Raw genomic sequence first — 15,931 nt, forward strand, 5'->3', positions numbered from 1 at the left:
TCAAAAGTAAGTTTGGTATGGGAATAAATAGAGATAAGGCGACATTGTTCTTGGATGGGGGCAGCTTTCAAAGGACAAAGGATATGGCAGATTATGTAGGCATTACACAAGGCTCTCTACCAGTGAGGTATCTGGGTGTCACTCTAACCTCAAAGAAGTTAACGAAGCAGGACTATTTGCAGGATGTTTGCAGCTTAAACTTCATTTGCCTCCTCCTCTTTCGACGACGTTCTCCAGTAGATGGGAACCTCTTTTCTTGAGTTCTTCCACCACCAATTTTAGTGTATTCTGATGGTTTAGCGAATAATTGTTGAATTGCAGGAGGAACATTCCAATCAGACTCATGCGGCACAACATAAATTGTTCTATAATATACCAATGTCCACGTCTCAATCAAGTAACATATTGAGCAGATATCATGCATTTCGATATGCGTTGTTCTTCCTCCTCTCCTCATGAGGTTTCTGACTGCGGTCATGGCATGGACACATGGGTACTTTTCAATATTAAAACATCTGCAAGAACAACTTTTCATTTTCAAGTCCACCAAATATGTCTTCCCATCCAGACCTATAACGATGTACTCAAGGTGGTAGATGTTTAACTCAATCAATGTTAAACGAACTACAATTACTCAACGCTCATGCAATTCATTCTCCACAAAAGGCACCAGTTTTCTTTTGTCTGATTCACCAACAACATCTTTCCTATGTTTGTTGAACCATTCAGAAAATTTCTCATCAATAGCATCAATCATAGGTAACAAATGGAACTTCCTTGCTTCAATAAACACATTGTTCATTGATTCTGCTGCGTAGCTAGTGTCGATGTTGTACTTATCTCCTTCAAAATGGCATCTTGCCCATTTTTCCAACCCAATCATTTCATCTAGATACTTAGCGGCATTAGGAAACCTACTTCTAAATCCATATACTCTCTGCCAAAATCATTCAGTATAAATATGAGCGCATTCCTTGAATTTAGCCGAAGCTAGATTCTTGTCAATCTTTACATGCTCTCTGAGGTTTTGATGCCTTGCACTTGGGTACACCTCCGAGACGACATATATGATGCTTTTATGCGTCCCACTTATAAAAACCAATTCAGGATCATCCGGTAAGACGGTTTTAAGCTTATGGAAAAACCATGGCTAACTAATATGATTCTCACTATCAATCACACCAAACGCAATGGGGTAATGGTAATAATTAGGATCATGAGCTGTTACAAAAACCAACATACCACCATACACAGTCTTCAGAAATGTTGCATCAACAACGATTACCTTCCTCATTTCCCTAAACCCTTCAATGCTAGACCCTAAAGCAATGAATAGAAACTTGGACCTTTTTTCTTCGTCCAACTCGATACTTGTTATTGTCCTAGGATTGACCATTCGTAACATGTGTATATAAGATTCCAAATTCTTGTAGCTTATTTCAGGACTCCCCTGCACATCTTTAACATGTCGTTTTTTTCACTCTCAAGGCGGTGGAGTAGGAACAATGCAAATTAAGTCTACCTCGAACTATACTCATGATGTTTTTAGGAGTCTGGGTATCAAATATACCTGTCGTGGTGTGCCTTTTTTTTTTATATAGCTTGTACTATCTTGAGACCGAGAGCATGTATGCATGTTTCTATGTACTCTAACACTCCAAAAATTAGAATCCTTAATTTTTCCAACTCGCTAATACCATTCACAACCTTTCAAAGCTTGACTACATTCTTCCATAAGTCGCTTCGTGTCAGACTTAACTGTCTTCACATCATAACAATGCTTATCTGCAACTTTATTAAGCAAATCCCATACTGCCTCTTTAGAAGAAATATTTCAATACATGTACCATCTTCCCATTCTTTAAAAGAATGACTTACTTCTACATGACCTGGAGGCTCAACATATTCATGCCTACCATCCTCAACGTTATCCACGTTACCTATCGGGTTATCCACACCTGCTACATTCTCACAATTTCCATTAACAACATTTTCAACAATCTCCATTGTCTCATCAATAATCGATTATTCAATAACCGGTTCTTTAGTGATAGGCTCTTCAATAATCGGTTCTTGTTTTGATGTTTCTCCCTCTCTAAAAATAGTAATGATTCTTTCATTACCCACATCATGAACAATCCTCATAATTTACACCAAAAGAACTTCCTCGATCCGCTCTTGACAGTTGCTCAACACCATTTAACAACTCCACATGCAAAACTGGTTTAAGTCCATCTTTATCCAATGACGCTAAAAAATAAATATATGTCATCGTCATCTTCAATATTTGACTCTCCAAGTTTTAGATTGACGGTAACTCAATTTCAGCTTTCTTTCGGCTTCATTTATTTTGCTTTTCTTCCGTATCTTATCTACTAAAAGCGATTACGTTTTTAAACAATACAACATATAATGGATTTCTGGAAATCCACTCATGCTCTGAATAGTACCCGCCGATGTCATGATGTACGCTTGTGTGGCTATTCCTCTTTATCGCCTCCTGGAAATATAACTATATAAAAGACAATTACAAAGTCGAAATTGTACTGGTTCTACCACTTGTCCTACAATCTCACATTTGTACCAGTATTTCCAGTTATCCTATAACCTCTAGTTTCTATTTGTATGCAGCTTTACTCAAATTGGTCTACTCAGATCCAGGATTCTCTTGATTCAACACGATTCAGACACACCATACTATTAACTACCAATGCAAATACCTAATCGTCACTTTAAATATGATTATCAATCCAATGTACATACCCAAACAACAAATTGCGCAGATCAAATCCCTAAATGTTAAAAATGTACAAACCCAAACCCAAATCAATAACTCAATCACTTATATGAATTAAACGCAATAGATAAGAAGTGTAAGAAGGACGCGGCGGTTGTTGCGTCAAAGGCAACCGTCAAATTGAACGTCGAACAGCAGCCGCCGAGCAAGATTGATGGAATGAGGAGAAGCTGCTCCTAAATGAGTATATCGTTTTTGTTCAGCGATAGTTTAAAAAAAAAAATTATTTTTGTTAAAATTAAATAAATTCAACAATTTCATTAAGGGTAGTATGAGAATATCATGTTTTCGGTGGCATGCAGACTCTAATGTGGCACGCAAGATCAAATTTTTAAAATAAGTGTCATTCCAGCAATTGATTCTCCTTATCTCATTTCTTCAAGAATCAATGTTATGCATTTTTCAACAATTTAGACACAAGAAACACAAATCATCTAACCCATTCACCATTAACACTTCATCTATACCAATTGATTCTCCTTCTCTCCCTTTGTTCCCCGTATCTCAAATCTACATTACATCACGAAGCTTCCTTCACCACCACAAGATCTCGGAGCTTCTGTCGCTCACCACCACCCACCACACCTCGAAGCTTCTGCTGTCGCTCACCACATCATATCTCGAAGCTTCTGTTGTCGTTCACACCGACACATCTCGAAGCTTCTGCCATCCTCCACCACCAGATCTCGAACTTCTTGCCAACAAATCTCGAATCCTCTGCCATCATATCTTTGATGCTCTGCCTTGAGTGAACTCCTTTCTATCGACACGTGCTCTATCTCTCCCACCTTTTCCTCTGACGGAAAAAACTCGTCTTCGACCAAACTTTTTACTGGCCAACCATAACGTCGATACAATAAATATACATACATGTATATTTTCAAATTAATTATTTAATAAAGAAAATTTCATTTATGTGTTGTGTTTTATTAATTAAAAATAAAAAATTTATAAGAAAAAAACATGGAAAAACAAAATAAACACTTTTTGTTTTTTTCGAAATAACTTTGGAACGTCACAAAATAGTGGCTAATTTTTAGATCACAAAATAGTAATGTAAGACAAAGAATTTTTCGGTCGCAAAATAGTAATACAAGACAAAGATAAAGACACAAGCTTGAATATTAAAGTAATTTGAACTAGTACAAGACAAAGATAGATACACAAGCTTAAAGAAGCTTGATAAGGTCCTCGAGGAGTATCGAACCTAACTCTCACAACCACGCCCATGAAAGGAAATGACGTCAACACAAAACCATCGACTAGGGAAGAGATAGTCACCATACATTGTGACGTTAAAACGAGAACCATCTCATACGATTCTTCCATGAAGGGAGAAAGGAGACGCCGATGACTAACTCAGCCTCAAACGCAAGCATGGGAACACATGAGAAGTATCCGGTGAGCAAACTCTGCTGGAATTGATCGGACATCAAACCAACAAAAGTGATTCTATATTGGGAGGAAGCTCAATATATCTGAGACAACAGGGTGAGGGAGGAACCCACGAAATATCTGGTTAAGCTGGAGAAGTATCCGGTGAACACTCTCCACGTCGGAGTTAGAGCCAGGAAGAGAACGGATTGGACAACCAAATACGATACAAGCTTCGATAAGCCAACTGAAATCCAATTAGCCTACACAAATAGGTAGGGACAATCCTTCGAGGATAAAGGACCAGCAACGGTAGTGGAGAAAAGTGGATGTTGAAATGGCATCTTGAGCTATCGGAAGAGACCCTGCGAAGCTTGGGAAACACAAAGGAGGACCTAGAACCACCCAAAAGAGATCTTCTAATGGGCCAGAAAAACAAGGAGTCCATGAAGTTGCAATAACTAGCAAATGCCCAAGAAGTATTGGACAAAGCCCACCAAATTTTCAAACTTTGCAGCCCTTGTACAAACATTCGATGTAGTTGAGACCCTTATGCAGCAAGACGGCGGTTGTTGGAGGAAAAAGCAAAGACAACATCATAAAACACCATCAGATTCGCCTGAATGTTCGGGTTAGCAAAAGAGGAGAAAGCGGTCTGGAAGAAGATGAGAGAGATCTGATAGATCATCGGGAAGAGAGAGGCGGAGAAAGGCGGAAGAGGACATCGCCAACCAGAGGAGGAAGGTGGTATGGGAGAGGAAGGTATATCGGCATCTCACTGAGAAGATTTTCGATCCAGTCGCGAGCAGAGAGACGTCACCAATAACTGGACTGGGAGAGGAAGGTACATCTGTCTTTTTAGGACTCGTGAACTGGTCGGGAAAGCCAGCAAAACGAAACAAATCTAGAGGACAAACAAGAAAGTTAACGAAAAAGCTGGGAGAAAAAGCTGTCTCGATAACTATGCTTGAGAGAGAAAATACGGGAGTCCAAAAAGATTTACTTGATCTACTTCACCTTATTAAGTTTTCTCATTTTCTTGCTCGAATGATTGTATTTCGATTCTTCCTTGATTAAAAACATTTAGAAATCAATGAACAAACTAAATATTATGCTTAATTAAAAACAGAAAACTATCTGCCATATAGCGCCGATACAAATCTAGTAATTATAACAAAGCTTAGACAAAAAATTAAAACTTTTAAGGACTACAAATTTTGAGAAATCAGGCCTCGAAAAAAACACACTGGAACGGTAAATAAATAGTTAAATTTTAAAGAGAAATCTAAGGAATCTACCGCATTCCAAATCCAAACTTTTGCCTTCTACCATATTTATTTACTCTTTTCGGGCAATGCCACAACTCATAGGTAGAAAGATGCATATACCCTTCTAAAGTTGTTCTATCTTATTCGTTCAACATCTCCCCTCCTCATTTATTACAATTGACAATTAAAACCAAAGACCATTTGAAAATAATTGTCACGTCCTCTACTTTTTCTTGTGTCAGACCAGTATCAAATCAAAGTAGCCGCTCAAAAATGAAAACAAAACAATTAATATGTTATTATTTATCGAGAGATTCTTCACAATCAGCTTCTTCATTTCTCGTCTACAAGACTTGTCCACGGAGCAAATAAGAATGCTTGTCCACTACATACATATGTATACAAACGAAGACAATGCTTGTCAACTGAAAAAAACTTCAATAATATCTTTACTAGAAACATGGCTTTCATACACGATCAATTTTTGTCCATGAAACAAATGGAAACATTTCTCCACACAATAAATTATTTTTTTAATTATTCACCAAATGTTGCGTACTATTTTAGGCTCACTCGTAGACAATTATGCCAAATAGACAAATTCGAAATTCTCCTAACTTATTTTATAAAAAAATTATTTAATTATTTATCTTATGGACAAGTTCATATCTTCATAATCTTTATAAAAATAACACACTTAATGAAAACATTTCATTTATAACTTCTCCATTAGTCAACATACTTAACAAATGGACCAGTTCTAGCTAATGGACAAGTTAATATACATTTTGTCCACGAGTCTAATTTTGTCCACTCTCTCATGTACTCTACGAATTGTGTAAACCAAGAAACATATTTAATTTACAGAGTTCTTAATATTTTCGATAAATTTAATTTAATTTCTTTACAAAATCTATTTTACGATGATCCATCATTAATGCACACACCTCTATCAAAATCCTTCAATGTCACATCATTTGACATTTTTTTCCACCATTCCACACATCAAGTTTGACTTGTGTCATAAAAGAACAAAATTCTGGTTCATAAACTTGAGACTATTTTTATCTTTTTAAATATCTGTTATGGTAGAATGGAAAAATGTTGTCATGTGGTAGAATAAAAAAGTTTAAAACAAATATGTGGCAGAATCAACTAAATTTCCAATTTTAACTTGTACTATCTTATTATATAAAGTTGGGTTTTCAAAATTAGCCATTAACATGATCATGACACGTGTTAAATATATTGATGAGATATTGACACGTGTCAAAAAATTATTATTTTTCAAAACAGCTAATTAAGAAAATAACATAAAATTTACATGTTTATATCTTAAAATAAATCCTCAATCAAAAAAGAAAATTAACAAAATTAATTTATTTTCCATTGTAAGCTAATTATATTATACATTTTTCTTAATTAGATTTTGACATGTATAAACAAATATATAATTCATTAATCATGCATATTATTATTAATCAATAAATAGTGAATAACAAATTTAAAAAGAATAACATAAGTTATGTTAAAGAATTATTATTTTTGAAACATAATAGGACATCTAATTAAGAAAATAACATTATATCTATATAAAAATTATGTTTGTGAAGTGACCTTAGTGCAATGACCATTGGTAAGTCAAATTGTAGAAGGCACCATCACACCAGGGATCAAGTCCTCCTCTTTACAAATGTAGGGATTTGGCTAATGGGCCGACCTATTGTGACCTAAATGTTGACAAATAAAATTATATGTTTATATCAAAAGCTTTGATATTTGATTTTTTTCCAATATAATTTTGTTGATTTATTGCGTGGGTCTTTGATTCGTGCGGGTTGTTCAATGGAAGCTATCAGATGCAATGAAATGGAATCGAAGTATATAAATCCCGCTAACTTAATCGAGGATGGAGACACTGATGGAGGTTTCAAAAGTGATTCTACAGTTAGTAGCATTATAGGTTTGGAAGATTAGTCGGTGATTGATGTTTCTTATCAAAATTTAGAGTTTTCTCTTCTTAATAATGTTGATGATTCTGGTACTGAAACAAAAGCTGTTTGACCGAGTAATTGAGAAGTGATTTTCAAATTTGGGAAGTTGGAATGGTAAACCGTTTTAAAATTGGTTTCAAGCCGGATTTATGCGGTTTTCTATCGGATTTGGTTCGTAAATCATTTAAACCTAGATATATGGAGAAATATATGAAAACTTTTTATTCAAATAGAAATAGGTTGAGAATTTATGATTCGAGAATATTTGAGATGAGGTTATAGTTTTAAGTAGTTTTGGTATAATGCGATACTTATGAGGAGTAAATAGGTCGTTGATCCTTAACATGATTATGACATATATCATGTTTTGGATTGTTTATAAAGTTTCTATTTTGTATGTTTGAATTATCTAAGACTTATATATATACCATCGTGATTATAATTTTCAATTTTTTTATTTTTATTATGTTATATTAACTTTTTATCCGTTTCTCAACTTTTATTAGGTTGGTCATAAAATTATTGTAATAGAGTAGATAATTTTCACCAGGTGTTCATCCACAATATCTTTGGAGTAAAAAAAATTCATGGTTAAAGAAATTATGTCACAAAACAATTATAGTAATTACAAGAACTATAATTATGCCAAAATGAAAGTAAAATAACATAAAATTTGTTTAATTTGTTCTGAAGATATTTTATAGGTAGTGATAAAGAGCATACTTTAACAATAAAATAATTTTGGGTGTAAGACCAATCTTTAATGGTAAAACATAGAGTAAAAATTGTACATGCTTACTAATGAGATGTTGCTTTGATGAACTTTTTGCATGTAAAATATTTTGTGAATAAGTTGTATAACATTTTAAAAATTTGACAATAATAATATTCGTAATGATGAGTATTTGCCAAAATTTTTGGTGGGATATAATTTAGCTTTAAATTATTGTAATAATTTTTATAATATATTAAAAATATATAAATAGAAATAAGTGTATGAAAGTAAATACAAATATGATTTTTTTTCTAACTAAAATTATTTATATATTTAATTCAGAAAATAAAATTTCTTTTTATATTTTAAAAAATTTGTTTAAAATTTAGGATTTATTTTTTTCAATACTTTTTAAATCCGTACATCGTGCGGCCCTTATCTACTAAATTATAAACTAAAATCTGACCAATTTTCAAAACTAAATTCATGAGTAAACCGAAAATTCTCATTTGGTGGAAATTTTCAAGAAATTTACCGGTTTATTCCCCCTAATGTCGAAGAAATAAAAACGATGGTATTTATTTTGTTGCTTAAGAAAAAAAAGAAAAATTTGGTCATCCAATCGTTTTCATCGCAGGAAGAAGAAGAAGAAGAAGTTTGTTTTTAAGCTCTGGGTCTTACATCTGAGATTATTAGATTAATCTCTCGAGCGAAACCCTAGATCCATTCTCCTCCATGGATTTCTCTCAGCGCTTATCGTCGATACTTGTCCTTGTCTTCGTGTCCATCACCGTAGCTTCCGCTGAAATTCGGAAATCAGAGATCCGATCCGATGACCGACCCATCATCCCTTTAGACGAATTCGGTTTCACTCACACCGGTCGTCTCGAGCTCGACGGCTCCAAGATCTCGCTTTCCAATAACAATCCCGATCTAGATCTCTCCAAAGTGGGCTTCTTCCTCTGCACTAGAGACGCTTGGGTTCATGTGATCCAACAGCTCCAAGAAGAAGAGATCACATGCGCTTTGCAATCAGATCTCGTTAAGCATGTCTTCACCTTTAACAATCTCAAGGGGGGCGATAAGAGCAGCTTCTCCACCGTTTTCACGGAGAACGACGCAGATCAGTACTCTCTCGTCTTCGCCAATTGTCTCCAACAGGTCAAAATCAGTATGGACGTTAGATCCGCCATGTATAACCTCGAAGGCAAGAAGGGAGGTCGTGATTATCTCTCTGCTGGAAGAACTGTTCTTCCTAAGGTCTATTTCTTCTTCTCTGTCATCTATTTCTCTCTCGCTGCGACTTGGATCTACCTTCTTTACAAGAAACGTCTCACTGTTTTTGCAATCCATTTCTTCATGTTGGGAGTTGTTGTCTTGAAAGCTTTGAACCTTCTCTGTGAGGCTGAGGATAAGTCGTATATTAAGAAAACCGGAACAGCTCATGGTTGGGATGTCTTGTTTTACATTTTCAATTTCCTTAAGGGTATCACTCTTTTCACCTTGATCGTCTTGATCGGCACGGGTTGGTCTTTCTTGAAGCCCTACTTGCAGGACAAGGAAAAGAAGGTGTTGATGATTGTGATTCCCCTCCAGGTTGTCGCTAACTTTGCTCAGGTGGTTATCGATGAGACTGGACCATATGGCCAAGATTGGGTTACATGGAAACAAATCTTTTTGCTTGTTGATGTTGTCTGTTGCTGTGCTGTTCTCTTTCCCATTGTCTGGTCCATCAAAAACTTGCGTGAGGCGGCTAAGACTGATGGGAAGGCTGCTGTCAACCTGGTTAAGTTAACTCTGTTTAGGCAATACTACATTGTGGTTATCTGCTATATCTACTTTACTCGCGTTGTTGTGTATGCACTCGAGACCATTACCTCTTACAAGTACATGTGGACTAGTGTTGTTGCCAGCGAGTTGGCCACCCTTGCATTCTATCTGTTTACTGGCTACAAGTTCAGGCCGGAGGTGCATAACCCATACTTTGTTGTTGATGATGAGGAAGAAGAGGCTGCAGCTGAGGCGCTGAAGCTTGAAGACGAGTTTGAACTGTAAGTCATCACTGGAATAATCGTGTGGGGGGTGATTCAGTCAAGAAATATACTTTGTTTGACAGGATGATTGAGAGAGTAAACTGGATCATCAGCTGCTTGGTAAACCGGCGTCTCTTATCTGTTTTTTCTTTTTCTTCTTCTTTTGTTATCTTTCTTAGAATGCAATACCCGTTTTGTTTACTTGAGTTGTTAGGATACTTATATAGACTCTATGAATGTCTTTCTCCCATTGCATAGTATGTGTGTATTACTGGTAACATAAAATGCTTGTTTTACTTAATCTGCCTTTCATTTGATTAAACAAATGGCTCATTAGAAAAGTTGCTTAAGGAAGCAAACTTGAAAATAACCAAAGTTTGTGCACTACTATTGCCTTGTTGGATCTGTATTTATATCATTGCCCTCTGAAGTGACAGCAGGAAGAATTTTCATAGTGTGTGGAGGTGGACCTTGGATTGATTGGTCACATAAATACAATAGTTTGGCGGAAATTAGGTGTACGAATACTGAGGTGATTTATTGAAAGACACGGACATGTTTTAGTTTTACCTTGGAAAATTAGCACTTGTTGCTTACGCCAAGATTCTGTCCGCCGCTACTCTGGCCTCAAATGTCTTCAAGTCATGATTATTGAAAGCCATGTTATCTTTAGAAAAAATTATAATCGACTAAGCTTCATTATTTAAATATCTATGCTTATTGCTTAAACAAGAAAAAGAGAAGGATGGAAAAAGAATAAAAAAAAAAAAAGAGTTGGGAGAGGGAGGTCGGCACAACAAAGATGGTGAGTTTCCTGAATTCCATCATCCTCCTCCGACAAAACACCAACACAAGCTAATTAAATTAAATTTAGGTGCTATATCACGTCATCAACCGAGTAAAAAGTACAAAGCCGACGAGATCTAGTGGGGAAGCTTTTAGTAAAAGCCTTTTACAACCGAAGCTTGATGATGCAAAATAAGAGGAAGAACAAGACACACTCAACGAATCTGCCCTTTCCCTGCAAAAACGTCAACAAGTCAAAAAGTGAGACACTCAGTATCAATTATATTTCAGACAAAAGTGACCAAGCAAGAGTCATCTCCACGTGATAACCAATCCAAAACACATTGTCACAGTTTGTCGAGTTTTATAAAAAATAGATTCCAACTTTAACTGAAAGTCACAAACTTTACCACAATGTAATGTTATTCCTCCCTTATTCGAGCTTTGGAATTTCTTTCACCACTTAATTTTGTTTAATTAAAGAAACAAACACAGATAAATAGACAGAGATGGTTTCATCCGACTAAAAACGCAACTCACAACCTTCTAGATCTAAATGTCTAAGAAAATGACACAAGCAAAATTGTCAAAGTAAAACAACAAATGAAGTGTAAAGTCGAAAACTTTACCCCAGCGGAGGAAATGGACATGTAATCCGGTGATGGGTTATCCGTGACCGGCGGGTAGATACCACCACCGCTGGAAGAGCCACCAGTGTTTCCGCCGCTGCCACTGCCACTGCCACTACCACCAGTGGAGTTGCTGCTACCACTACTATGAGTGGAGGAAGTCTTGATCCCAAGGGAGTAAACAGGAGTTCCATCAGGGTTGAAGAGACCGTAGTTCCTCTCGGAGGTGGGTCCAGGCTTCATGTTCTCGTTGAAGAGAGCAAAGACGAAGATGGTGAGATCACACTCAGGTCGAATAGGCGTCCTCATCTTCTTGCTCATCATCATCTTGATCAGATTCCCATTGTACTTGCGAGCATTGTCGCAGGTGGCTCCGACCTCCTGCGGGTCACCGTTGGAAGGCCATCCTGTCTCGGAGACGACTATGGGGACTTTCTTGTAGCTGATGCCGACAGCGTCAAGGGCGTGATAGACTGCGTCGACCTGAGCGAAGAGCATGTTGTCGTAGTGGAAATTAGAGCCAGGGTCGGTGAAGCCTTGATTTGGTTGGAAGAGAACGAAGTCGAGAGAGACGTGTTTGGGATTTTCTTCGTAGGCAAAGAAAGGGTAGGCGTTGATAAGGATTGGTGAGCCTGTCTTGACGTGGAAGTCCAAGATGGGAGTGAGAGAGCTGAGAAGATCTCGGCGGAAGGAAGTAGCTGAGGGAGGGTAGGACACGTCCAAGATGGCCAGTGAGTGAGCCGTCGTCACAAAGATCTGCTTGTTCAGGCCACAATCCACCAGAGCGCCGTGGATGCTTTGCATAGCCGGGAAGAGGGCCGCCGTGAGGGCTGACTGGTTGGAGGTGAGGACTTCGTTTCCCACTACGATGGCCACGATCTTGGTGTTTGGGAGGTAAGCTTGGACGTTCTCCTTCACCCAGGCTTGAGCTTTTTTAGGGTCGTTCATCTGGGCCAGGTACTCGTTACCGAGGGCCACTGTGAGCTCGAAGCCGGAGCCGGAGAAGGCACGGAGGGCTTGTGGATCGGCGTCATAGAGCTTTACTTTCGTCGCTCCAACAGACTTGAGGAGAGGGATAACGTTTTTTGGGGGAGGAAGGTTGTTAGCGACCTGGCCATAGTTGATGCCGATGGAGGAAACGATGAGAGGAAGAGATAAGAGAGCAAGGCACAACAGAGAGAAGAGAAACTCAGAAGAAGAAGAAGCCATGGATGAGAGAGAGAGAGAGAGAGAGAGAGAGAGTAGTGAGTGGTTGTAAGCAAGATGATAGCGGAGGCAGTGATGGGACCAGAGCGTTAGGATTCACTAAATTTCAAAGTAAAATAGTAATAAAAAATAATGAAAAAGAAGAAAGAAGAAAGAGAGAGAGAGGAGTAATGTTGGTTTAGAGATGAGCTGGAAGTCAGTGTCTCTGGAGCAGCAGAGAGAGCATCTTTCTTGTTTTAATTGCCATTTGTTTCCTCTAGGATTCTCACTTCTCATGACAGATCATTCTTGTCTTCTTCTCTCTTGGTGCTCTCACTACAACACTTGCTAGGTATTTGGGACAGCTACATGTAGTAGACAGAACACCAACTAACAATTTCTCTCTCTCTCTCGACTACTGGCACCACTCATGTCTTTCAACAGTGTTTGCTTCAACTAGTCTTTCCAATGCAATTAAACTAAACCAGATTGACTGAATGCTCCTAGGTTTACGACCTTGAATCACTTTTTCTACCAACAATAACCCATGATTACAAACAACACCAATCAGTGCCAATGCCACACATGTTTGTCTCATATAAACTAAACGCACACCAAAATACGAAATCGGTAATAAATATGAAATAAAGTTTACCACAACAAAAGCAATTGAATGTTAATAAAATCCTCAAAACAAGAGTAAACACTAAACAAAAGATGAATGATAAGATTAAAGAGACCCAAGTGACGCACTCACGCTTTGTATAAAAAACAAAAGCTTTTGCACCACCCAAGTGAAGAATGGTATTCAAAATCTATCTGTGTGCTGTGACCAGCGTCTCTATGAACCTTAAGCCATCAAACCTCGGCTCAAATTTCTCCGACCCATTCGTCTTCCTCGATTCCCAGACCTGATCAATTTCATATCGACATTTCAATTCAAACCAGAGCAATTGAATCGAAATCGCAGATCTTAAAAGTAAGAGATGAAACCTTTGGGGAGATTGGAGGAGTGGAGGAAGAAGAGAGAGCAGCGGTGGAGACGGCAATTACAGAAGCCACCACACCGCTTGAAACCTTCATCTTCTTCGGATCCGACGACGCCGGATCTCGACCACCACCGACTCTGGAGCTGCGTTACCCGTTGTTTGAGGCTTTCCTTATATCAAAATTCCAATTAAACCAAAATTGCCCTTCCTTCTTATTTTTTCCACCATTAAATAAAAAAAAAAAGTTTTTATTTTTTTTATGTTCTTTTTGTTTTCATTTTCAACTGTGTTACAAAAAAAAAAAGAAAAAAAATTGTATAACTAACTGCATGAAAATATGAAATAGATATATTGTATGAGCACATATAGTTGTCATGTGGCTAAAAGGACCATCATTTAATTCTGATATTAGAATAAGACTCATGCTAGAATACGAGTTGAGATATATATATTTTTTTTCGTAATTTTAAATAAATATAATATATATGTTATTTTATTTGTTTCAAATTTTTTTTATTTTTTGGAGAAAAAAATAATGTTATTTATGTAGCTAATTTATCATATTTGGAAGACAATTTTTTTTGACATCTAAAAATTTTGTTACATCATATCATCTGCTAATGATATTTATATGATTATTACTTTTTTATCATATGTTATCAAAATTTGTTTATGTATGTCGATTTTTCTTTTCAAACGTGTATGTTTATGTTGTTTGGTAGGTTTTTTCGGTCAAAATGATTTTGACAAACATATGTTACATATTTGATCTATTAATGAACCTCTTTTCGCCCTACTTCTCAAACGACGGCATCCAGATTCTCAATCCTCACACAGGTTTCACGGGAACCAATCTCATCGGAACTCCATAATTCCTACGAGACAACCGGCGTAGAAATCGCTACTTACAAAAACTCCCACAAATACACCAAACCCCATCTCATCTAGTTACTGAGTCGCACAACCAACCACCCCTAGCAACCTAGTAACAAGAGAGGTGGGTTGGAATATTTGATTCCGTCCAGCCACAGACAACACTTTCCCACGAATACTCCAATTCACTAACAACTACTCTAGTGTCGAACGGCATCTCCACCTGGTGTCGAACGTCACTCTCCTCGTGTCGGTTGACACCAATGCCCACATCATCATTCCCGTCGATCACCCCTCATCCAAACCTAACTCTAGCTGTCCTCCTATGATCCAAACACACAACAACATGCTGGTGTCGACCGACAGCACCTTGGTGTCGCTCGACACCCCAACCTTACCATAAAACCGTCTATGCCAGACCACAATAAAAACACTTGATTAAATCACAAACCAACCGTCCATTTCAGAAAATCACCGTTGGATATGAAGCTTATAGAACCACGAAGCTTCCCACCATATTTCAGCCAAATCGGACTCCGTTTCATCCTCCAAACGTTGCTCCGAAGTAGCCATCCCAAACTAGTTCTTGATGTCTTTCTGTAAGTGTTGTTGTCGATCGACACAACACTTGAAACACGACCTGTACTCGATTTCAAGTACCTCTCGGTAGAGCTGTCAAAATGGGCTGTCCGTGTCCATTTTGACCCGTCCAACATTGTCTAATTTGATTTTGGAAAATAAATGACCGTGTCCATTAACGACCATGCCCACTAATGACCATATTTTTATGGGCTGTACATGAGTGTCCATATAACATATTTTGTAAAATGAGAAAAAAACAAAAATATCTAAAAACAAATTTGACAGTGAGAGGCTCTCCGCCACCAAAACCTAACTCCATGACCAATACTCTTTCCCCAATGCTTAAGCACATACCCAATGTATTCACAATGATAACAACAATAAAAACAACCCATGGATTCTTCTCAATCCATCTCACCTATGAAAAATCCACCCCAATGATCCCAAAACCATTGATAAGCCTAACATCAACCACTTACCTTAGATTAAGGATGAAATCTGAGGAAGGAGCAGCACCTCACCACCAGCAGAGCTTCCCCTCCTCCTCCACGCCGCATCATCACCACTCCCCTTCCTTCCCATCCCCAAATCCAACTCCTCACGTCCCTAACATATATAGATCCTCAAATCTCTCTTCTCTTCTCTAGGGCAAGAAAACGGCTGGGAAAAGGAACCCCTCAACCGAACAAGGCGTCTTCCCTTTTAT

The 15,931-nt window shown here is 37.6% G+C and overlaps 3 protein-coding genes and 1 pseudogene across 3 annotated transcripts; 1 reads left to right on the forward strand and 3 right to left on the reverse strand.

The window, feature by feature from the left end:
- Positions 1-634: 634 nt before the first annotated feature.
- Positions 635-5,503, reverse strand: LOC147934669 (uncharacterized; annotated as a pseudogene).
- A 3,131-nt stretch (positions 5,504-8,634) lies between these two features.
- LOC104724579 (protein CANDIDATE G PROTEIN-COUPLED RECEPTOR 7) lies at positions 8,635-10,507 on the forward strand. Its single transcript, XM_010443092.3, has one exon. It carries the CDS (start codon positions 8,884-8,886, stop codon positions 10,201-10,203), a length of 1,320 nt encoding a protein of 439 aa, XP_010441394.2. The 5' UTR covers positions 8,635-8,883; the 3' UTR covers positions 10,204-10,507.
- A 342-nt stretch (positions 10,508-10,849) lies between these two features.
- On the reverse strand, positions 10,850-13,261 carry LOC104724580 (glucan endo-1,3-beta-glucosidase 10). Its single transcript, XM_010443093.3, has 2 exons — positions 11,597-13,261; positions 10,850-11,202 (listed from the first exon to the last, which is right to left on the reverse strand). The coding sequence occupies exons 1-2, from the start codon at positions 12,803-12,805 to the stop codon at positions 11,134-11,136; spliced, it is 1,278 nt and encodes a 425-aa protein (XP_010441395.1). The 5' UTR covers positions 12,806-13,261; the 3' UTR covers positions 10,850-11,133.
- Positions 13,262-13,401: 140 nt separating this feature from the next.
- Positions 13,402-14,048, reverse strand: LOC104724581 (uncharacterized). Its single transcript, XM_010443094.3, has 2 exons — positions 13,775-14,048; positions 13,402-13,692 (listed from the first exon to the last, which is right to left on the reverse strand). Exons 1-2 carry the CDS (start codon positions 13,862-13,864, stop codon positions 13,597-13,599), a joined length of 186 nt encoding a protein of 61 aa, XP_010441396.1. The 5' UTR covers positions 13,865-14,048; the 3' UTR covers positions 13,402-13,596.
- Positions 14,049-15,931: the final 1,883 nt, after the last annotated feature.

This window comes from Camelina sativa, chromosome 11 (genome assembly GCF_030686135.1).
Source record: "Camelina sativa cultivar CO46 ecotype springtype chromosome 11, ASM3068613v1".
NCBI classification, from domain to species: Eukaryota; Viridiplantae; Streptophyta; class Magnoliopsida; order Brassicales; family Brassicaceae; genus Camelina; species Camelina sativa.